General features: G+C 37.2%; 1 protein-coding gene across 3 annotated transcripts in view; it reads right to left on the reverse strand.

The window, feature by feature from the left end:
• Positions 1-23,391, reverse strand: part of PIK3C2B (phosphatidylinositol-4-phosphate 3-kinase catalytic subunit type 2 beta) — a 95,350-nt gene that overhangs the window by 4,617 nt on the left and 67,342 nt on the right. For 2 of the 3 annotated variants that reach the window (XM_039340898.1, XM_039340915.1), the window contains 16 exons: positions 20,745-20,887; positions 16,248-16,436; positions 15,340-15,433; positions 13,428-13,522; positions 10,930-11,110; positions 9,826-9,933; positions 9,255-9,347; positions 8,174-8,303; positions 6,581-6,717; positions 5,809-5,978; positions 3,413-3,569; positions 2,321-2,430; positions 1,942-2,143; positions 1,698-1,822; positions 820-937; positions 207-312 (listed from right to left, as the gene is read on the reverse strand). In XM_039340898.1, coding sequence (XP_039196832.1) covers positions 207-312; positions 820-937; positions 1,698-1,822; positions 1,942-2,143; positions 2,321-2,430; positions 3,413-3,569; positions 5,809-5,978; positions 6,581-6,717; positions 8,174-8,303; positions 9,255-9,347; positions 9,826-9,933; positions 10,930-11,110; positions 13,428-13,522; positions 15,340-15,433; positions 16,248-16,436; positions 20,745-20,887 — 2,158 coding nt within the window. The remainder of the gene's footprint in view (positions 1-206; positions 313-819; positions 938-1,697; positions 1,823-1,941; positions 2,144-2,320; positions 2,431-3,412; positions 3,570-5,808; positions 5,979-6,580; positions 6,718-8,173; positions 8,304-9,254; positions 9,348-9,825; positions 9,934-10,929; positions 11,111-13,427; positions 13,523-15,339; positions 15,434-16,247; positions 16,437-20,744; positions 20,888-23,391) is intronic. The other variant, XM_039340906.1, reaches the window with a different exon arrangement.

Genomic DNA, 23,391 nt, shown 5'->3' on the forward strand with positions numbered 1-23,391 from the left:
TCCAAAAAAGGTGCTGGAACTCCGTTCTGGGCGTTCTATGAGAAAAAAAGCCCTGCTGTCAAATAACCAATATTGTTTTCTTCCTCCAAAGGAATGCATGATGGACTTTATCCTAAGATAGGCTGCATGAAAATATCCTTATTTTATGTATTCTACTGAGGACCAGCTATCAGCCAAAAAGGAATATTGAAGTGGATAACTCTTACCACTTGTATAAGACTGATATTTACTTGCAGGCTTTGGTGCTGGATTGGTGCCTGCGGCAATTTCGTCCCTTGGAAGAGGGTGGAAAAATGTGTATACCAGGTCACACTGAAAGAAAATCTTGACGTTAGAGACAATAGTCTTATTCTGCAAATAATGTGTCATTTATTTCTGCCCCCACTCCAACATTGCCAAGAGTTAAGATTCAGCTAATATACATAACCTGAGATTTTTGGCATTTTTCTTATCACAAATCTTATTAACCTAGCAGTGAGGAACACACCCTCACATGAGTGAGAATAAAAGATATCAGCCTTGTCTTCCTCTTCTGCAATGCAAATAGCCTAGCAGAATATCAAACATTAGTACACTCTTGATGCATCCTAGGGCCCAGCATGCTTTAGTAATAACAGTCTAAAATAATTTCAGGAGTTACAACTTGGCAATAAAGAGAAAGGCTATTTAAATTTTCAGCAGAATAATCAGGCAAAACTGTTTAGACAAGAATCCTGGGACAAACTGCAGAATAACTCAGGAAGAGCTATTATATATTGACGCCTTTGCTTACAGATTCTCCTTAGTCTTGCTAGTATGATCTCCATTCATCCACATTACCTCAGCAACCTCTGGAGCTGCATGAATTAGATGCCAGATGTAGCCATTCAATTCCTCTTTCCTCCTCTCAGCTGCTGCCTCTCCTCGCGATCGTCCAATTATAAACCTGCTAGGGAAGCTAGGAAATTGGATTGGATGGGGGAGAAAGAGACCTTTAAGAGACCCCAACCATCAAGAAAATTTCTGAAGCAGAAGGGTTTACAGATCTGGTTACCCCTTAAAGGCCCTGTACATGAAAGGGAATTGCTTCATGTTAAAAAGATGAGAATGCCAAATTTTGATTTCTCTCCATATTTTCAGCCAGAAGGAGTAAAAAAGTTCAGAAAATGGTGTGTCCCAGAAAAAAAAAAACTATGAAAAGAAGGGTATTACGTTAGGATTGCTTGCAACACTACTGTATGCTATTAAGAAGGAATCATCTTCACAAACATGCAAGAATCAAATACTTTTTGGCCTCACAAAAAAGCATTTCTTAGGTTATTTTTAACATAGGCTCAAAATAGGCGTTTATGGTCATATACATAAACCCATCTACTGTATCTATTTCCTGAATAGAAATAATTTCAGCTTTTCTCATTCCTATGTACCCCAGAAGATAGGATAATAATAATGATAATGTGCTTCCTGAAAAAAGACCGATTGCCTCATCATGAATATACAGATGAGGAACCAAATTATCCTTTTTATTACTTCATTCCCAGATTTTGATCTTTTTTTTTTTTTAACAAAAATGGCATTTCACAGAGGAAAACATATGGAGAATTGTACATAGTTACATAATCAGTTCTCCTGGTTAATTGCAGGAAATTGCAGTTAATTCCTTGTGCTGAGTATAGCATCAAGGAAAAATGAAGATTATAAGCAAAATGGGGACTGACCTTGGGAGGTGTGAAGAGGGGAAGATGAGGCGTAGCTTGTTGTGCAGCTCCTGGAACTCTTCAAATGTGCGCTGAATGAATGTGACCTCAGAAGGGTGCTCTCGTTTCACTTTCAGAATGTAAATCTGTAAATCAAAGATGAAAATTCATATGGTTCAACTGCAGATTCCACATATTTTTCTGTTTGATATACACTATCCCTTGCTTTAGAGCAGCTAACAAAATGGCTATAAAAAGGACTCACATATCCTTTGCTGGGATTGAAGATCTTTTCATGTCGACAGAGAAAAATGTCAACGATACGGCTAGACGTCTTGATTGTGTGTACACGGGGGGCAAATGATAGTGTTGGCCGGGAGTCTGTTGTTGTGAACTTCATCTGGGCCAGGTTGTGAATGAAGAAGTTGAGTTTCGTGGCTACACTGCCAAGGCTGGACTCTATCAATCTGCATCAAAGGATGAAACTTCTAAGTTATACGGTGATATAAAGCTGACTGTGCTGCTCTATGATTTTGATAAAGATCCCAGAACAGTATTAGTGAAAGAGATTTTGGGACCAGATACTTGGGGTCTTACTTTTTTTTACTCCCTAACTGTTAGTGTTAAGACTAGTATCTTCTCACCTGGTAAAATAAGTGGTAGCATCTGCCTCAGAGTCTTGTGGTCTAAGTGCATCATAGATGTATTTTAAATCCTCAAGGTCAGAGAGTTCAGGAATCCCACAAGACAGCATCTGAGTGCAAAAGAGATAAAAAAATAACATTGGAAAATGAAGAAGTGCAACTACTGAAAATATGAATGATGGGCAATCCAGTTTTACAAATGGAACATCCACTCCTTGAAATTTCCAGCCTTTCTTTAGTAATAGTTAATAACAACATGCAAAAAAATACCATTTGCCTGAAAGCAAGATGATGGGACCACAAAATAAATAAAGTGATAGAAAATGAAGAAACTAAGGACTTCAACATCTTTAGAATTCACAGATAAGCACCTTCAACATCTTTAGAATTCACAGACAATACCCTAGACTTTAGAATCGTTGATAAGAACGACAAAAAAATCTGGATAATTGTCACTGCACAGCAGAATAAAAGAGAAAGAACAAGAGAAATCACAAAATATAGAGACCTGCAAATAAAGAAGAATGACTATGACAAAAGAAAGCAAATATAGTATCCATAGCTAAATCAATCAGATTTAGCAAAGAGATATTTTTATTAGGTATGTCTGGCAAATCCTTTCAACAGTGCCTTGGGTGCAAACCCAGAATAATTGGAGCACCATTCGAACCCCAACGGCATTGAAAAAATCACTGTTAGTCAGTTCCAAAGATATCTTTACTTGGAACAGCTTACAGCTCATGACCTTTAACTCTATCAAACAACAACATCTGAGTAATCCAGATCCTTGGGAAGCTGGATAAAAATGCTAAATATAGTCTAAAGAAAAATAAAAAAGCAAGTCCTTAATCTTTGGGGTTTCAGGAATAAAAAAGAAATATTTGGGCAGGACAATCATTGGAGATGAGATTATGCACTTTCTGTCTTGATCTTTGCTCAAAGCTTGAAAAAGGGAGAACATGCAAAATTCCAAAGCTCACCCTGAATGATCAGCTAGACCTGAAGGGTTCAGCAACAATTACAATGTGCTGACTGGATAGATGCAATGTTACTGAAGGGCATGAGCAATAGAGAGGAAAAATGTTCTCTCACCAGTCCCAAAAGATTGAGGAAGAGATGAGTATGCTTCCGGATCAGGTTGTAAGCTTGGCAGCAGAGATCCACAAAATCATGAAAGCGGCTGGAGGGTTTATCACCACCATTGATAACATAAGCCATGTCTGATGTGAAGACAAATGGAGCCCGGTCCCTATAGAAAAGGTACATCTATATATCTCAAGGTGGCTAAATGTAGTTACTTCAAGGATTACTACTTTTTCATTCCTAATTACACTCATTCATCAAGTAAGTTAATAAAATAACTCCTACTTATAACTCAAACTTATACTTAAGCAAGATTTTTATCAACTTTTGAAATATTATTTAGAAAACAATATTAGAATTTAATTTTCCTTTTTTCTATTGTTATGTAATAGCTTAGAGACATAGGCATCAATTAAACGGACAGTAGTATTTGCAGCTATTCTTTTACAGTACTGTATGCTTTTTTCTTTGTTAATAATTGTTTTCACATACAAAGATACGTTAGTATTCTTCTCTTTCAACACAATATTGAATCTATCCTTCATTTTTTTCTTTCTCATCTTATATTAAAGATAACAAAAAGAATGAAAAGGAATTTGGGAATTAAAGCTGCATTAGAATCAAAGTTAATTTTGTCAAATTGAAATAACTTCTTCGGTGGAAAATTGAATGCAGATTTTTTTTTCTGTTGCATGTTACTGTATTGTGATAACATTTAGTTCTGTTGCATCTAGAAGGAGGTGAAGGAGCTTTGCTTATCACGTGATGCTTATATCTCAAAAACAAAGAGAAATATCAGGAAATGTTTGACCATTCATTAATTTGTTAATAAATAATTGTTAGTCCAGTTTGATCTAGTGGTTAAGGCACCAAGCTAGAAGTCAGGAGACTTGAATTCCAGTCCCCTTCTTAGGCCTGACAGCCATCTTGGTGATCTTGGGCCTGTCACTCTCTCAGCTCAACTCACTTCAGAGGGAGGTTGTTATAGGGAAAATAGGAGAAGGAAGGTGCGTTGGATATGTTTGCCGCGTTGAATTATTTATAAAAATAATAAAAGTAGGATATAAATATATAAATGACAAAACACTCCAAAGTCATTAATATGAGCTTTTGCCAGCATTCCCTTTTCTTGATGAACTCTTTTAATGTTTTTTAATACTCTTGGTTAATGCCAGTAAAACTGCAGTCATTGCCTGAGGGCAACAGACATGGAAGGAGAAAGGCTGCATTGTAAAAAATATTAAAATGCAGAAAGGAAAAGCAACCAATTATTTATTATGTACTTAATGTTTTAATTAACATAAAATATAAATTATTTTCAGTGTGCCACTACTTCTGCTAAGCCAATTCTTCAGTATCAACTAAGGCAGCATATTGAAAAAACTTAAGTTTCGTTATTTAATTTGAATTTCTATGGATAACATTAGCATAATTTTATATTGGGTTTATATTAGCATAATATTTTGTGTAAACTATTTTCACATTAATTTTAGCCTCACTTCTGTTGCTAAATAATGGAGAGACAGCTAAGTGAAATATTTTAGGTATTGCATTACAAATGAATCCCTTTACAGGAAATGTTTAAAAAGAAACTCTGGGCTGATTTAAATGCCAAGAGCTGCATTTCTATATCAAACAGTATTTTCTCTGAAGTGTAACTATGGTAATTTCCATGTTAATGACATGGTATTCTTAGACTGCCTTCTGTCATCCTACGGAATCAGATTTGCGAAGTTCGTCATTTGCTTATGAGAACCTTGTTTTACTTTAATTATTGGTTCAGATCAGAGAGATTGCACAACTCAAGAATTCTATAACAATCTCGGTATACCCTTTACTTTATGGCATTGAATGTATAAAATAAATATAAGCCTTAGAATGTAAAGAACAGAATGTTCTAGGAAAGTATTCATGTGTAGCTCCAGGAATCCATCCAGCTGGAAAAGCATTTCTTATGTGAAAAACTAATGTGCCCACTTTCCTTTCTCATCCTTTGTCAGTTTCACAATGAAGCTGAAGTAGACAGTAAATTAACCCATTTGAGGTATGCTCATTCAAAAATTGTTACCCCATGATGCACTGTTTTGCCAATTGAAGTTACAAACAATCAATATGGGAGTTTTAGTAGTACAGTATAAATAAATAAAGTATCAAAAACCCAGTCTAAACTTCTGGCTGACTGTGTGACCAACCATAATAATAACAATTTTTAGAACTACCTGATGTAAGCCACTCAGAATTGTTAAGTGAGATGGTGGGGATATACAGTAAAAAATAAATAATAAAATAAAAATAATAAAAGGCATGATGATTTGTGGGAATGAATATGCATTCTCAGAAAATCCTCTGACAATTTGAAAGCAGCCATGCAGAGTCTTTGAGCAGCGTTTCAGAAGATCCCTCACCTTTTGATGTTGCCAAACATCTGGGCATGACCCAGAAACCTTCCAAAGTCAATGTGGAACATGTGTCCAGTTGTTTTGAGCATGATGTTGTCATTGTGCCGGTCACAAATTCCCAAAACATAAGTGGCTACACAGCACCCAGCACAGGAGTAAATGAAATTCTCCACTGCCTGAAATATGAAAATGTATTTAGAATAGCTATGAAAAGAATCAGTTGGGAAAGTTAGATAAAGCAATGGGTGGAGAAAGTTTTGGAAGATTTCTTAAATGTTGAAAGGGGAGTTACATGTGTGCATGTGTGAAGCAAATAAAAACACATGATATGACACTTTCTGGAATAAGTTGAGGACATTCAGTTGTATCTGACATTCTCATTTACAAATCTTTCTGCAAATAAACTTAACAGAATGAATACATTTGCTAAAATCATGTGTGTGACTAACCACTGCATCCAAACATTTTAAAATATAATTTGCAAAGGAGAAAACTTATTCTTAAAATTGCTCCTCATTTTCAGAGACTTAAAATACCACTATAATGCCAAATAAAATAAAACTAGCTTCTTTTTGATCCAATTTGTACTAAGGAAACAAAAAAAATGCATCTGAAAAGACATAAACAAATCTAAATTCCAGTGCCTCTATTTTGCTTTTTGTAATTACTTTAATTACAAAATGTAGCGAGAACATATTGATACAATTCCTGCACGTAATTCTGTGGTTTTGACTCTCAGGCAAAGGATTTTATTGTTTCTCTTGTTCCTTTTCTTTACCTTTTCATAGTCATCCTCCTTTGGGTTGTGCTTCTGTAACCAGTCTGCAAGGGGACGATCCTTGAAGGAACCTGTCACACCATGCTGCACTTGAATTTTTCGCAAAGTTTCTGCATTGGGGATCATTTCCACCATCCCTGTAATGCACGATTGATGGAAATGAGGTTGGTTATAGGAGAGGAAAGATATTCTTATTGCCATTCAGACATCTTGAGCTATAGAGTCCAATGGTATCTAGGTTGATGTTTTTAATTAAATGGAAGGAATGCACAACCATCTCAGGGCCATACATAAAATCTGCTTGGGCGGGGGGGAGGGTCGGTTTCACATACTGTATAAAGATATCTTTGAGGCAGTCTTTAATAGATAATTTAGAGGAAGAGAACTTCCAAGATCACCCAGATGGCAGGAAATTGTAATTTAAACAGTTGCTGGAAGGAGGGCAACATTTCTCTTCTGTCTCAGCTGTTCTGTCCAAGACTGTTAGTTTCTCAATATCATTAGCATCAGGAAACCAAGAGGCTGCTGGAAGGAAAGAGGAAGCCACAAAACTTTTCCTCATAGCTGTGCTATAATGGATCAGATAATTGCTTTCAGATAACTGCTCATTTACCAAGGAGAATGTAGGCAAACAATTGTATTTGATTTCTGTCCCAGCTTTTCTTCAAGAGTTCAATGCAATATATACAGTGTTCCCTTCTCCTATCTCTCCCCACAACAGTAGGTTGGTCTGATGACTGATCATAATCACCTAGTCAGCTTCTGCTGGGCTTCACAGGAGGCTACCAAAGGTAGCACATGAACTGGAGGTTATCAAGCTCTTTCTTGTGTATCAATAGAGCCTCAATTTAGAAGCTCAAAAAAATGACAACCTTTCTTTTTTGCTAAGAAAGCAGCTGTTGATTCAGATTCAAAATCCAGACTAATTTATTTAATCGTCTCTTGTGCTGCTAAACTGTAGGCACACTTGTAAGATATCTATAGAAAGATATTGCTGCAGATAAATAATGCATCTGTCATAAACTCAAGCAGGTGCTCAGCATCATCTTACTGGAATAATTTTCTGTCAGACGTTATTGAAATAAACTCTTATATAGTCTTCAATGGATAAAACAACTAAGAAAAAACCTTCCATATTTAGGGACATTTCATTCTGATTAACAGATACTGTGTACAAATAATTATTATTGATACTTCTAATCTGCCTAGTAATTATAATACTGAAAACACTAAGCATTTCCAAACACATTTTGAAACAAATATAACAGTGAAAAGAATAATAGAACCCAGATAAGGAAATAAGAGTGGAAACATAAACCCATTGTTATAATGTGGCAGCAATAGATTGATTTTGAGTAAAAACTATAGCAATGCCTTAGAAAGGAAGAATAGACATACTGGGCAATTAATACCTGCATACTAATTTAGCAAGGCAGTTTCTGTATTCTCAGTTTGCTCAAAGAGATAATAATTCTGTTCTGATCTTGAAGTCACTTTTCCATATGGTTCCCCAAGAATCCTATCAGTCTGAAAATAAAGGTGAGGAAGATAAAGGAAACTGAAAATGTTTCATACTGGCTTATCTAGGCTTACCCCGACCACGGCCGGTAGAAAAACAACGGAATATGACCATTCGCATGTCCAAACCTTCTTGCACCCAGATCTTGTTCATTATGCGAATCATTTGCAAAGTTAGCATGTCTTGGCGAAGATCATCTCCACACTGTGAAAACAAAAGCACAATATAAGGCAGACTATTTACAGGGCTTCTAAATAATTGATATTAGGAGAAAGTTATTAGACATCTTTCCTCTTTTAAAAACATGCAATGTAACCTAAATCACCTATTCACTTTTAAAAAATGTGTCTACTCCAACTTATCCCAGAATCATGATCACTTCTCTAACAGTTGCTCTGAAATGGGAGGTGGGTGGGAAGTTTGAAAACAGCATCACATGGACAAGAGAAAGTCCGGATACACTGTACAGATACACTTGTGAATATAGCAATGTGTATAGTTAGCCTTGCTCCCTCTCTGCTTTGACTCCAACCATTACAGGAACGCAGCACTGCAAAGTCAACAGTTGGAGGAATGTAAGATCCATGCCATATGGATTCTAGCTTAGTACAGGTAGTCCTCAACTTATAAAAGTTCATTTAGTGACCATTCGAAGTTACAACGGCACTGAAAAAAGTGACTTATGGCCATTTTTCAGACTTATGACAGTTGCAGCATCACCATGGTCATGTGATTTATGTTCAGATGCTTGGCAACTGGTTCATACTTATGACTGTTCCAGTGTCCCAGGGTCAGGTGACCATCTTTTGTGATCTTCAATGGAGAAGCCAGATTCACTTAACAACCGTGTTACTAATTTAACAACTGCAATGATTCAGTTAACAAACATGGCAAGACAAGTCATAAAATGGCACAAAACTCACTTAACAAATTTCTCATTTAGCAACCATTCTGGGCTCAATTCTGCTCGTAAGTCAAGTACTACCTGTAGCTGGTGTTAGAGAACAACTTCCCATTGTATCTGATATTCAGTCTCCATCCCAACCATAATCAAATCCTCAAGCACCCTATAGTAGACAAAATTTTCCCTGCCTTCCAATTTTAATTGAACAATCATCTTCCTTAAAAGCTAAACTACTTCAGCCTAATGCTTACCTTAAAAATAACACGGATATTTTCCCCAAGGGGGTCTACATTCTGGAAAGAGAGCTTCAAAGGGACAGCATTTGAATTGAAATAAGAACAATCCTGCAAGCAAAGACAAATGGAGACCAAAAATGGGAGGTGATCAGAATAACTAGTGTTACAATCAAGCATCATAGAAATATGGGAGATGGATGATCCCTAGCATTGGGAGAAGAATTACTATGCAATGCAGATTTAGGATCAGATCAAAGGTATTGTGTTATTCCTCGTGGATATAACTATTGCCTAAATAAAACAAAGCCACCAGAAATAGCAGTGTAGGTTAAGTGATGTAAGCCAATTATTTTTATACTAAAGAGGTAAGATATTGTATAGCAAATTATTATGTAGTCTGTTGTGTGACAAAAAGGAAGTAACTATACCTAAAGACTGGTTATAGAAATGCTACTCTGGAGCTTGGATGGTTTTCGCACATGAAACACATGGAGTCCCAGTGAGTGACTCCTAAGATATTGAAGAAAGAACTAATCCCATTTCCACAGTATACAAATAAAAGCATTTCAACCAGTCAACAACATACTCTGGGCACAATTCCTTTCACCAGCAGGCTGGGGCTAAGTGGCAGTCGACAGGAGCCATTGACATTGAAGAACTGTCTGACATCCTCTAGTCCTTCACGAAGGATGGCCTAAAGGAAAAACAAAATAAAAACTGTAAGCATTTAACTGCAGCTTATTACAAGTCTCTTTCCAGTCCCTTTTCAACAGGTCATTTTTTACCACTAAAAAGCATTTCTCCATAAAGTGTCTGCTCTTGTCATTAGCTTGAGGGAGCATTGTTAGTAATACGATGTCAAACTTGGCTAAAACAAGCCACAACATCATGAAAAATTCTAAATAATTAGATGTATGGACAACTTTGAAAAAAAAATCTTAAAATAATTTACAAGTAGCCCTTATTATTTGTGAACTCATTAGTTGTAATTTCATGTATCTACAGCTAGAAAATACAGACCAGGCCTTATTACTCTTGATGAGCAATTTCATATATTCCTAGCTTTGAACTAAGTTACACATGTGCCAAATTGTGAATCGACTCTTGTGCGTGTGGAAAGTGGTGTTTTTCCATAGTCTTGTCATTCACACTTGTTCAGTTGAAATGAAGCCATTGTGAATAACAAGGCCCATTTGATCCCCAAATAGTAGCAAATTAAAATTTGTATTCAAGTATTAGTAAACTAATATTTAGATCTACCATACAATTTCTGCTTCTGCTTCTAAAGCACTTGCAATCTTTTAGAATGTATGTAGTTAAGACAGTGGAAAGAAGTTAGGATCCTGTTTCCATGTTGCAGTTAACCAAGACCAAAGCATACTGTACTAGATACCTATAGACATAGGTAAGAACATTAAGACATATCTTAGTAGAGGGAACATTATGCAGGGTATACATCTTGATCAGCCAGTACTATTACATCATTTATAGCATACTGCCTTGTAAAAGAAGTTGAAACATATCTTAACTTCTTATGAGGAAGTTAGATAATTCTTTAGATAATGATTTCCTTTTCTTCCATCATCATTTCCACTATTTGTTAAAATAAGTAGTCTTTCACTATTGCACATTAAGTCTATCATTCTTATTCCCCTCTGCTCTTTCCTCCAATCACCATAAACCCATATACCTGTCGCGATGATGGAGCAGCCTCACGGACTTGTTGAGCCAGCTTAGCCAAAGTGTTAACAAGCCAGCATTGACGGTCAAACTCCTCTCGCAGACCCTTTCCACAACAACATAACAAAGCTGCTAGCAGGTACTGGTAACGAATGCTGAATTGAGAATCTTTCAAACCATCTTTCAGAAGCCTAGGAATACAGAAACTTTGTCACTGGAAATAGCAATGTTTGTGTGGAATGGATCCATACTTCAAATTATCTACATTAGTAGAAATAACTAAGCAAAAGCTCTCTTCTCTTATGCAGACTAAGTGAACATGCTCCCTTTCAATGGCTTACTCTAAAATCATATTTTATTTGTTATAAGAAAAGAAAGTGAAAATGGAAGATCAAAGGTTTTCCAAACATTTGCATAATAGAATATAAAAATGAATAATGAGGAAGATTCAAAGAGCCATTAAAAGCATTAAATATTTTGTGTTCTGGAACTGCTTAGGTATTTGATCAAATGCTTCTCAAGCTGCCAAGGATGGAAGAAGGAAGGTTTTTTAGTAAACTGTCAGATTCCATTAAGATAGAACTCAAAGTGAATAAGAATTACTATAGAAGAGAATATATGTAGCTCAGGGTTGAACTGTGGAGGTCTTAGCACTCTCTTCTTTTTTAAAAAAAAGAATATAATTTTAATTAAGGACTTTGATTACAATAGAAGAAATTAATATAAACTAAACATAAAGAATAGTAGGAAAAAGTAAAAAAATGAAAGAAAGAATATGATGAAGAAAAAAGAAATATATAGAGAAGTGACTTCCAACCATTTCAAGTATGGTGTCAACTTTGAAAATGAGTGTGGCTGCAGCCCTTTTCCCTACCCTGCAGCCACGCTCATTCTGAAAGTTGACATATAGACAATTCTTCAATAAATTTACCAATATCTCTAAATCCCATATTCCACCCCTTATTTACTGTATAAGCAAATCAATAAACATCAACTTTCCAATCCTGATGTCAGCAAAAAAGTCCATAAAGGGTTGCCAGAATTTGGCAAATAAATGACTTATTTTAACCTTGATCAAATAAACCAACTTTATATTTCCTCATTTTATGTCTAACAGTCTTATATTTAATTTATTCAAATATTATCGTTAAGATTTGATTTCTCTTCAATTCTTGTTTGTCTCATTGCACAGACTTCTTCAAGGCTTTAACATGTCTTTTTTGTGAAATAAAATTTGTGAGATAAAATTTGCTCCACATCTATCATTCCTTCACTTGATATGTTTTGGACATAATCTACCCATATAATCAGACATTATTACTGACACTATTGATACTACAGCTACTAAATTCTAGCTTCCAAGAAAAGCTAATTATTTTTTATAGTTAATTCCAAAATATTATAGCAAAACTCAGTATTTCAAATTTAACTGGAGCCTTAATCTGTTTTTTAACTTTCTTAGATCAAAAACTTACTTAGCTTTTTGCTATTTATTTCAAATTATTTCTAACCTTCAGCTTGCAATTAATTTTTCTTTGTTCAGAGTTCAAGTTAAATCATTTGGTGACTTTTTAAACTTGTCATTTTGAAGATCTCTAATAACTTTAAAATGGTTAATAGGCAGGTTCCAAATGAAATTGCCTATTAACCATGTCCTGTTCGCCTTGCAAGGATCAACATTTGGAGCACATGTGGGTGGTCTTCTGTTCTTTCCTTCTCTGTAGAGATTCCGAAGAAGCAATTTACTCAAGGTCCTTTGGCCTTTGCTATGGTCATCAACTTTGTTTTCATGAAGACAGTTGTTAAGTGAATCACTGCTGTTGTTAAGTTAGTAACACAGTTAAGTGAATCTAGCTTCCCCACTTGTTTGTCATAAGGTCGCAAAAAGTTGTCACATGACCTTGGGACACTGCAACCATCATAAATATGAGTCAGTTGCCGAGTGTCTGAATTTTGATCACATGAACAGGAAGATACTACAATGGTCATGTGAAAAAGTCGTAAGTCACTTTTTTCAGTGCCATTGTAACTTCAGTCACTAATGAACTTGTAAGTCTGCATGAGGTTTGTTGTCTGTTTGTTACCTGTATACATACAGTAATTTGCTCTGCTATTTTTCATAGTTTAGAGGTGTAGATACTATGCCCCTCTTCAAATTATCAGGGCAAACCACAACATGCCTCATCATCACTCATACTGATATGACCTACTTGGGTAATAAAATGTTTGCAAGTAAATAACCAAATTCAAAGACCATCAAGAAATCCACAGAACAGGAATTATATGAAACATCCCTATGTATTATATATATATAGATAAAAATCTTACCAAAGAACTAAGCCTAATAATTAGTGGGCAATATCCGTTAAGGGATAAAAAAAGTAGTATGGAACAACATTGTAGTCTACTAGCAACAATGCAATTAGAGTCTCCTTTTTTCCTAGCAGCAGGTTTTCTCTTATGTGTCTCATTCTTTCCGTATACCCTCATTATGCCCACCAATATTACCAGAAAAAATAGTGGGTGATCCTTAGATCACAGATGGCTCGCTTCATAAGAAACCGCACCAAGGGACTGTCCAAGTAGCATTCATACTTGAGAGCCTAGAAAGAGAAAACAAATTGGTTTGTCAGGAAAAAAAAATGAGATACAAGCTATAAAATCTGCAGTAAGCTACAGAAGCATGGAAACAGAAAAATATGGCAGCGATGCACAATGCAAGAAAATACAAATTGCTTTCCCCAATAAATTGCTTGGAAAGTCCCCAAGGAGACACTCATAAACATCCATTAATGTAATGCTATTACTTCTTTACTCTTTACACTTAAAAAGAGGGGACACTTAAAACATGATAGCACCTTTATGACTGTACAACCAGAGTTGTTACAGCACAGTAAAAAGTAAAAAATATTTATACATGCATACTCACACACAGACTACCTTTGTCATTTTAACAACTGTAGGAGGAATAAATCCAATCTGTATTATAGCTGTGGGAATATGATACATCCAGATGTACCATATAGAAGACAATAGCTTCTTAGTGGAAAGAACCTTTATTTTATTTTAATTTTTAAAAATCTATTTTGGCTACAGGGGCGGATAGGAAATGTTCTCAAGATCTTTCCAGCTGGGGAGAACTGAACATTGTTTTTTTAATCTATCACAGCCTTGGAGGAGGACAGAGTAGAAATCAATATAGTTTATCTTGCAGAGGCATAATATCTCCCCACCTATCTTATTCCAGCTTCAAAAGTAAAAATAAACCCGTGAAGCTAAATTTTTCTTTTTCACTGCTGACCTTTGTTAGGAATGACCTGGCACTGCAAAATAAGGGCTACTTGTGAACTTGCCCATCCTGTGCCAGAGCATGAAAGAAAGAAACTGAAAACTATTAACTATGAAAGCAAAAGCCCCAAACAAAATGTGTTCTGAATTCAATGCAGAATATAAAAGTATGATCTGAAAGATATGACCTACTTCAGACATGTCAAACACAAGACCTGTGGGTCGGATATTGGCCTGCTGGGCTGCCCCAGAGACAGCAAGGGACCTGCCCACCCAGGTGCATGCACAGCAGGCTCCAAAGCCTGCTACGACCACTGGGCCAGCCCTCCAGTAGGCACGGCACTGGCAGCAGGCAGAGTCAGGGGGAGGAACATGATGCAGACTGCCAGATGTGCCTATTTCATCCTATTTTTGCTTGCATTGGAGAGCAGGTCACCGCTGCTGGCAGTACATTGGTGTACAAGGGAAACGCACTCCTGTCGGCCAAGGGCAAGACCCGCGAGTGGGCCAAGTTGACCAGTGGGGGCCGATGGTGTCCAGCAGCAGTTGCCCTGCCCGCCTCACCTTGCCTCGCCCCATGGTGGCAGCAACCCTGCCCTGCCTCGCCTTGCCTCACCTCACTCTGCGGGATGAGCTTCCCGCCCACTACTCCACCTGCTCCCCCAAACTCTGCCCGGCTCCCACAAGAGCCGTGACGCGAGCAACATCGAGGTGGCCATGCCCACCCCAGCCATGCCCACTCAGTCAGCTGTGACCACTTTGGCCATGTCAACCCAGTCGGCCATGCTCCCCCCGTGGGCAACCACAATGTTGATGCGGACTTCAATGAAATCGAGTTTGACACCCCTGATCTACTTATAAAAACATCTGGTTTTTAGCTGATTTATTTAGTCAAAATAAGCTTATTCCAACTGATTTCGCAATCATCCTGAAAATTTTGGAAGCTATGACATTCCTAATCATTTAGAGAAATGCTAACCTAGGAGAACAAAAAGACTCTAGCATAGCAATTTCCTTGCTAAACATAACCCTGTATTGAGTTACAAGCCATTCGTAGGCACGTTCTCAAATTGATAGCAATAATTTGCCAGTTAAAGCCATGGCACTTCTTTCAATAAGCACATCGACTCACCTGTACCAACTGGGGCAGATAATCTAATAGCTCAGCATCAGTTATGGAATCAATCCACTGTACAGCTGTCCTTCTCACTTCCTGATCTGGGAACCTGCAGCCATATCAGTAAGAGAGTTTGTCCAAGCCCCAAACTGAGAATCATTTTCAACAATATCTATAACCCACTGAACCTCCAATATGATACCATCTCCTATAGCAATCTGTGCCACAATGGCAACTATTTCATGAAGACCCTCCCCTCATAGCTGTTATTACAACCACAACATGCTTTCACAATCTCACAACCAAGAAAATGGGATTCCTCTGCTGTAGCCTATACTGTAGTACGTAATTTAAAAATAGTAATATGTAAGCAATACAAAAATCAACTATCCAGAAAAATAATACAAAATTCTCAAATCAACCATCTACACAAGGGGCCCGCCATTTAGTCTAATCCTGGTGATGAGCTAGCTTTTAAGGGCTTGTTTGAATAAGGTCAAGGTGCTATGTTTTTTGGGGGAGAGTTCATTTGAGAGGGCAGACACTACACAGATTGTAGTGCAACTTCCTGGGTGCCTATCAGATGGCACTGTTTAATTGATGGAATCTAGAGCATGCTAACTCCATCAGATCCTATAACGGGCAGAAATGACAAGAGCCAGACAGTCCATGCATAACCAGACCTTATACATTTATTCATCATCTATTCCACTCAGTTCAATACATTTTACTATAAATGAATTAAGGTAGGATTCAGATTAAGGAACTAGTATAGAACAAACTAATCCAACTGCCAGCATTGAGGAGATGGATGGAAAATCAAGGGTGGAAGATCTCACTAATCAAAATTCACTAATCAAAATGCAGTGTGAACAAGGATCACCCTATTTGTTCACTGTGCACTTTCAACATTTCTTACTTACGCTGCATGTAAGAGTCCAAGGGCATCTTGATGATTCATGTATGTCCATTGTTTCAACAGGGCATAGATGTCAGGCAAGCAAGCCCACTCCCAGCTTGGGGCACTAGCAAGCAGCAGAGGCAGCGAACCCGGCTCAGAATGGCAGTAATAACGCTTTTCCCATAATCTCTTTTTGTCTGCATCAGTTAGCCTGGGATAAGAGAAAGACACATGAGAAGCAAATAATGAATTTTTTCACAACTATGCAATTAGACATTGTCTGATGGACAAAGTGAATATTTGGTTTGCTTTTAGATTAAAAGCACACAGACTCACCTCTCAAGATTAGACTGTTGGCTCCTACAACTTCAATAACTGTTTTTGTATTGTGTTACTACCCCATTCTCTTCTCCATCACATTTACTAGATTATGAATGTGTGAGTAGGGACTGGCTTATTTCTTTTAATCTCTGTATCATACTAAGAAAATGTGACATGTATTGTAGGTGATCTTAATGTTATATGCTACCAAAAGACTGTATATAAAGCCATTATGCCATTTGATCATACAATTTTTTATTTGCAGAAAAATACTGTGAGATTGGTTCACACAGGATCACAAAGATGTTGCCATGTGTAACCACCAGAGAGCAGCAAATTCATGTGAAAATATCCTATTCTATTTCAATTAGCAGCCAAATCATTTTCTCTCCAAGAAAAAAGACAGGATCAGATGGCTAATGAGAGACCATGAAGCAACTCCCTCTCCTATCTAATGGGATTAAAAGGACAGTCTTCCCAAAGGGCTGCTGAAAAAAAAAGCTGCAGTCAATCACATTATATACAAAGTTCAAGAAGAAGCTGCTTCCCAGTACAGGGAGTCCTCGACTTACCACTCATTTATTTAACAAAGGTTCAAATTTGCGACGTCCTTCAAAAAAGTGACTTACTACCTGTACTTACACTAATTGCAGGAGTGTCGTGTGATCCCAATCCCAAAGTTACCAGTTGGCAACTAACCGGTTGCAGTATTCTGCAGTCACTTGATGATGATTTGCAACCTTTTTTTTTAAAAGATTTTTGGCAAAAAAAAATGCCCTTCAAGGAATCTGGATTCGCTTAACAACCATGTGATTCACTTGCTGACTGCCATAAAAATTGTTGTAAAATAGGTTTGACTTAATTTATGACTATAACAACTTATAATGGAAATTTTGCTCCCAATTGTGGTTCTAAGTTGAGGACTACATGTAATGGGGGTCATTCCATAGAGTGAACAATCTCTGTCTTGCATACAACTCTGTCTTGTGCTTTCCACAATTTCATGCTGACAGTTCAACAACATGCTTTTGAATGGAGTAACATAGGTTACATTTCCTGTATGAAGGTCAGGATTACTCAAAACCTGCAGCAGATTGTATATCAGATCTGTTCATCCTCATTTTAGGTGACTGGCAATGGTTTGTACTTAGTGAAGATGAAAACATGTTCTGCCAGTGCTTGTAGATATTTTTTATATGATCCCACTGAAAGCAGTACTTGTGGACTGATATATTTTATGCATTTTGTAATTAAAATAATGGCTTCTATCTCTGCATCCCTGCATATCAATTAGTATATGCACATTTTATTGAAATCGGTGACCTCCTTTGGGGGAAGAGACCGAAGCTTAAACAGCCACTCTGACCAGTGGCTATTCAGCAGTGAGGGAAAGGCCATCTCTTTCAACACATTCCAACTGAAACTCATGGAAACAGTTTCCTGGGGTGGAGACTGTTTTCCAGCCTTTCTGTGCTGTAAAGGCAGGGAAATTCTGGAGGGAGTTCATGGTTAGAATAGGCTGTGGTTAGGATCCAGATCCATCTATTTCAACCCAATTGCATTGTTACTTGAAAAAGAGGGGAAGCAGCTTGTAGAGGCCTTGGCAAAGCTAGATAGGAAGGGCAACCACATATAATAATGCTAGCTCTGTTCCCACAAGTGTTCTTTAGTTGTGTCCAGGAAATTAATTCACTGGGGCCAGAACAAAGATGGAGAGTAAAATTGTTACCCACCCATGAGAAACTCCCACCCTAGCAATGACCCAGAGCAGACAGGAAATTATGTTTGATTGCCTCCTGTGCAATATCTGGAAAGACTAGTTTATCCACATTACACCACTGAACAATCGCTTCCACTTAAAATATAGAGACATTGCAAGTATAGTGGCAAAAATTTATGGAGATAGTAAAAAATTAATGGCTATGATCATACCACCTAGCATAAATACAATCTTTCCAAAAGACATTTCAGTTAACAGCTTAGAGAAACAATCTAGCTGTTTCCAATCTACCCCTTATCTCTATAATAGCCTCCTCCATTTACTCAGTTTTTAAAGCGCAGACAATACTCCGTCTACTGAATTTCCACTGTTCTAAGTCTTGTTTCCCCTTGCTCCCCAACCTGATTTATGATAATGGTGGTGGTAGGGGAAGTAATAAAAATGTAATTGCAGCACCAGACTGTCTAACATGAAGAGGCATAGAGCTATTAAACTTTGAAGGGTGTGTTGTCTTTAATTACAAAACTCCCTTGTTACAGGTTCACCTCATTTTAAGAGACAAGTTCCACAGAGGAAGAATATTGTGTGTTGTAATAAAAATAATAACATGTAAAGGAATAATGGAATTTTTAGAAGAAGGGTCCTTTAAATATAGGGCAACACTAGAGCATCCAAACCTACAGAGTACACCACAAGCAAAAAAGTTAGAAATGTTTGCAGAGACTATAACTCAAGGCTACGATTATAAATTGGTCCAAGATGGGGAATTCCAAGTATGTTCAGACTCCAATTCCCAGAATTCCCAGCCACCATGCTCAATAACTGAAAACTCAAAATAACTGAAAATAAGGTTGGAAATTCCAAGAATTGTAATTCCAAAACATTTGGAGGGCACCATATTGAAAATCTTCTCTTCAAATTCCATTGCTGATTGATGAAACCAGAACATAGGCCAGTAATGGTGATCCTATGAAATTTGTTGGCACACCAGATCTCCAGGCAGTCTGAAAAACGTGTGAGAGGGACTTGCTCTTACATAGTTTCTGAGGCATCCAATCACATGATTTTCTAAGGCTCAAAAGAGCAGGGCCCTCTCTTGTGACTTCCAGAGTCTGGAGAGGAGAGTCCAGAGGAGAAAATGTCCACAGAGACATCTTTGGTGATGAGGTGTATGATACATGAGCAAATTCAAGGTAAGCATTGTCTTAATTTTTGACACATCAAGGCCAAAAGGTTCACCATCACTGGCATAGGTTCATAGGTAGTTTTTAATTTAATTCTGTTGCACTTTTATCCTTTTGAACTCTTACTGTGGGCTTTTAGCGTAGATGTTTCTCAGGATAGGAAACTTCTCTTTTTACCTTATGTTACTCTGTAAATCATTGCCTCAACATATATATATATATATATCATAATCTTCCTCCTTCCATGAATGAAGGGGGACAACTGATGGCCCAAGTCTGGATTTCCTGTTAATGGGTGTTTCTTTCCCAAAGTATGCACCCTGAAAAAAATAAATGGGATTAACTTCCTTGCTGCCTGATCCAACTGAATGCACAACAAGCTTTTGGGTAAACAAGCCGTGGGCAGTTCATGTCACCTGATCTTCCTACCTATAGGGGAAAAGCTGCTATAAAACTAAGAAGGGCTGATTAGTTCACTAAAACCAAAGTTGGCAGGTGGAAGAAATGATTTCTTGAACAGATATTTTGTGGAAAGGAAGCATTCTTAGTGAAAGAATGGAACCCATTCAACTCTGAATGCTTCTGAATGCTGGTTTGCAGATAAACATCCTTGTTGGCTGTGCTTGCTGAAGACGGTGATAATTGTAGATCAAAATGTATGGAGTTCTGCAGGTTGAAATATACAAAACTGTGCCCCACTGTTCCCATAATATCTGAGGCTAGCTGTGAAGAGAAACACAAATCACCTAAATATCTAACTAGCCTTGTTTAGTAATTCTAGACAGAAGAGGGAAACATGTTAACAGCAAGATGGACACATTGTCTTAAGGAGAAATGTGCAATTTTAGTTGCCTGAGGGCATCTTCTGAGCTATGTTTCAAGATCTATTTTTGGGGAGAAGGGTTTCTGAGGTAAAATGAGGAGCTTAAGAGTTTGGCCTCATGTTAGCTTATGTTAGCAAAATTTTTTGAAGGGATTTGGCAGCACCTTTTCTAACTACTATAACACATTTTATTAAAAATTACTTGGCACCTGTGTTTTTTATTGGCAAAAACAAAGGGCAGTTGAAGCCACTTCTTGCATAGGAAGGTGGATAGCACTTGCTTGCTACTTCCTTCTGAACAGAGAATGGGTGCTTCTGGGTAAGGAGGCAGGACTTATGCTGGAGTGACAGTTTTCCACTCAACCATCCTTCTCTGAGGTCATCTGGTTTACTCAAAAATATGAATATTCCACACTGTCTTTCATCAAAGCCCAGGTGGACATGGATCAGGATCAGAACCCATCCTCTCACCAATAAAGTGATTCCTTCTGCATAACCTCCTTTAGTTTCCGCTGGTCTCCCTCAAAGAGACTGTTGAAGTTGTACTTAGGACTGAATTCTGCTGCTGGTGGGCTGGTAAACTTAATTTCAAATGATGAGCTGGGAAAGTCAATCTGCAAGAGAAAGAGAGAGGAGAATAGGACAGAGACTTGATCAGTATCCAAAAATGGTTTTTTGATATTAGAAATGTATCCACTTGAATTATAAGGCAATCTAACTGCAAACAATCTTTTCCCATATCACTTCATGAAGCTAGCCTGAAAGCATCTTAGCTTTCTCTAGTTGTATTAGAATATTACCAATCTGAATGTCAATTTAGATAGCACAGAAATTGTAACACAACTCACAGAAAATGGGAAAAATTAGAAGCTTAAATTATTCACCTTGCTTAATTTATCCCTATATCTATGTAGTATGAACATCTACAGAATTACAAATAACTTCTGAAAAAGGTCTCTTGTAATTGAAGCAATATGTTACTGTTTTTCCATTTCCCCGGTCTCTTCCTTACCAAAATATGCAAGTTTGTTCATTAATTATTCATTTCAGAAAGTATAATGTACAGGTCAGTATACTGACCTGAGTTACATTATGCGCTGCATTTCTGGATCTAACCCATCTTATAGATTGTCTCTGGTAAAAATAGTTAACAAGTACATAGCCCCTTTCTAGTAACAAGAGTCAAGATGTAGCAGTATGTATTTCCACTTAATCCATTTTAAATCAGACCATTACTTTAGCGCTTTTATACTTGTCCTTCTCTCATATTTTGTGCTTTTAAAAGTAAACTTGCTTCAAAACAAGCAAGGCAGGGGCAAAAGTGATTGAGTTGGATTAACTTTATAGGATTAATGTAAAGCCAAGCTACCCCAGTTTCCAGTTTCTGGGAGCTGCTTGATGACTAGGAACACCAAAGAATAAACCAGGAAGAAGAATCAAAGAAAGGCTTAAAGCCAAACCGCCTATCCTTTTAGCCTGACCACACTAATGTTGCTAGGGAAACTGCAAACACTGAATCAAATGACTGTGCAACCAGACACCATGCATTCAAACGATGATTCACCATATTAGCACAAAACTAGATGAGTATTGATTTGCCAAGTTTAATCTGCACTCTGCATTTGGCACAACCACTAATCTAGCAATACACATCACACCATATGCAAAACGAATGTACTATTCAGCACTGAGTACACCAACAGACCTATCTTCACAGTAAATGCTAATCTAACTGACCACAAATGTGCAGTTGTTCCTTGTTCCCAGTCTTCCTGAAGATACGAGGCATAAAAAATCTGCTAGAGAGCCATATCGTCTTCATGATTTCTTATACATAAATAGTTGAAATATAAAATAGTCTGTTAGACAGGCAAGTGGACTAAATAAACAATTTAGGGTTTAAATATATGGTCCTATTTATTAAGAAGGCCCCAGAATGGTCAAGTTATTTTGAAAAACTAATGGCTAACAGAACGATTAACCTTTGGATTAGAATCCTTATTTTGAGTCTTTGTAATTTCACTAGAAAGTCAAAAGTAAATTTAAACTTCAATCTTCCCCTTTTCTCGTACAGTTTAATAATTAGTTAATGCTAGTTTAGAATGTTGAAGAAAGAATTACAACCAGCTATAAATATGAAATTTGAATATTCATGCATTTACATAACACATCACTTCAATAACTGCATTCTAACAATATACAACAACACATTAAACAATTCTCACATTCCAGCATTGGCTCAAGGTATTCAATCTCAAAGATCTTCCAGAAAAATTATCCTGATATGTCTCCAGATGGCCAGGAGAATAGCAGCCCCCATTACCCTGTGGATAGACTCTTCCAGATAATGAAAATGTCCCCACTGAGAATGCTCACTTCTGTGTCTTATCCCACTGTACTTTCTGTTGGGTTGGTAACTTCAGTATTATTTATCTGGATTGGATAAACTGAATTTACCTGGGACTGGTGATCTCCAAAATGCCAAGGATCTAAGCCACAGATGGAAAACACACTTGGAAATAACCTGGTAACTAATCCAGCTCCTATAGTAAATGTTAAGTGGCAAGGCAAGGTTGAGATCGACCAGTAAGCACACACGTAGCTTCATTTTGCACCAAATGAAGCTTCTGAGTAGTCCTCAAACATATCCCCATGTAGAGCAAAATATAGCAATCTAAGCAAAAAGTAACAAGGATATGAGTGAAAATTCTCAGTTTGTCCTGTTCTCAGAAAGGCTGCAACTGGAATATCAGATGAAGTTGGTCAAAGACTGTCCTGGCCTCTGCCTTCAACAGCTCCTCTAACAAGAGCTATGATTCCAAGAGGACCTCTAGATTATGAGTTTGCCCTTTTATTATATTGTTCTAGAGTCAGTAGCTTTCTCAATTAATAGCTCCCTTGTCTTGCTTGGATTGGGATTTAGTTTTCCCCCCATTTTCCAGCACTGGACTCTCCAAGCATTGGCCCAAGCCATCTATTACATTTCCCATTCAATGCAAGGTGGCACTATATAACTTGATATTGTCTTATCTTTCTTTCTTTCTTTCTTTCTTTCTTTCTTTCTTTCTTTCTTTCTTTCTTTTTCTTTTTCTTTCTTTCTCTCTCAATCTCTCCCTCC

The sequence above is a fragment of the Crotalus tigris genome, unplaced genomic scaffold, assembly GCF_016545835.1.
Source record: "Crotalus tigris isolate CLP2741 ecotype Arizona unplaced genomic scaffold, ASM1654583v1 scf7180000017550.10884619, whole genome shotgun sequence".
In the NCBI taxonomy this organism is placed as follows: Eukaryota; Metazoa; Chordata; class Lepidosauria; order Squamata; family Viperidae; genus Crotalus; species Crotalus tigris.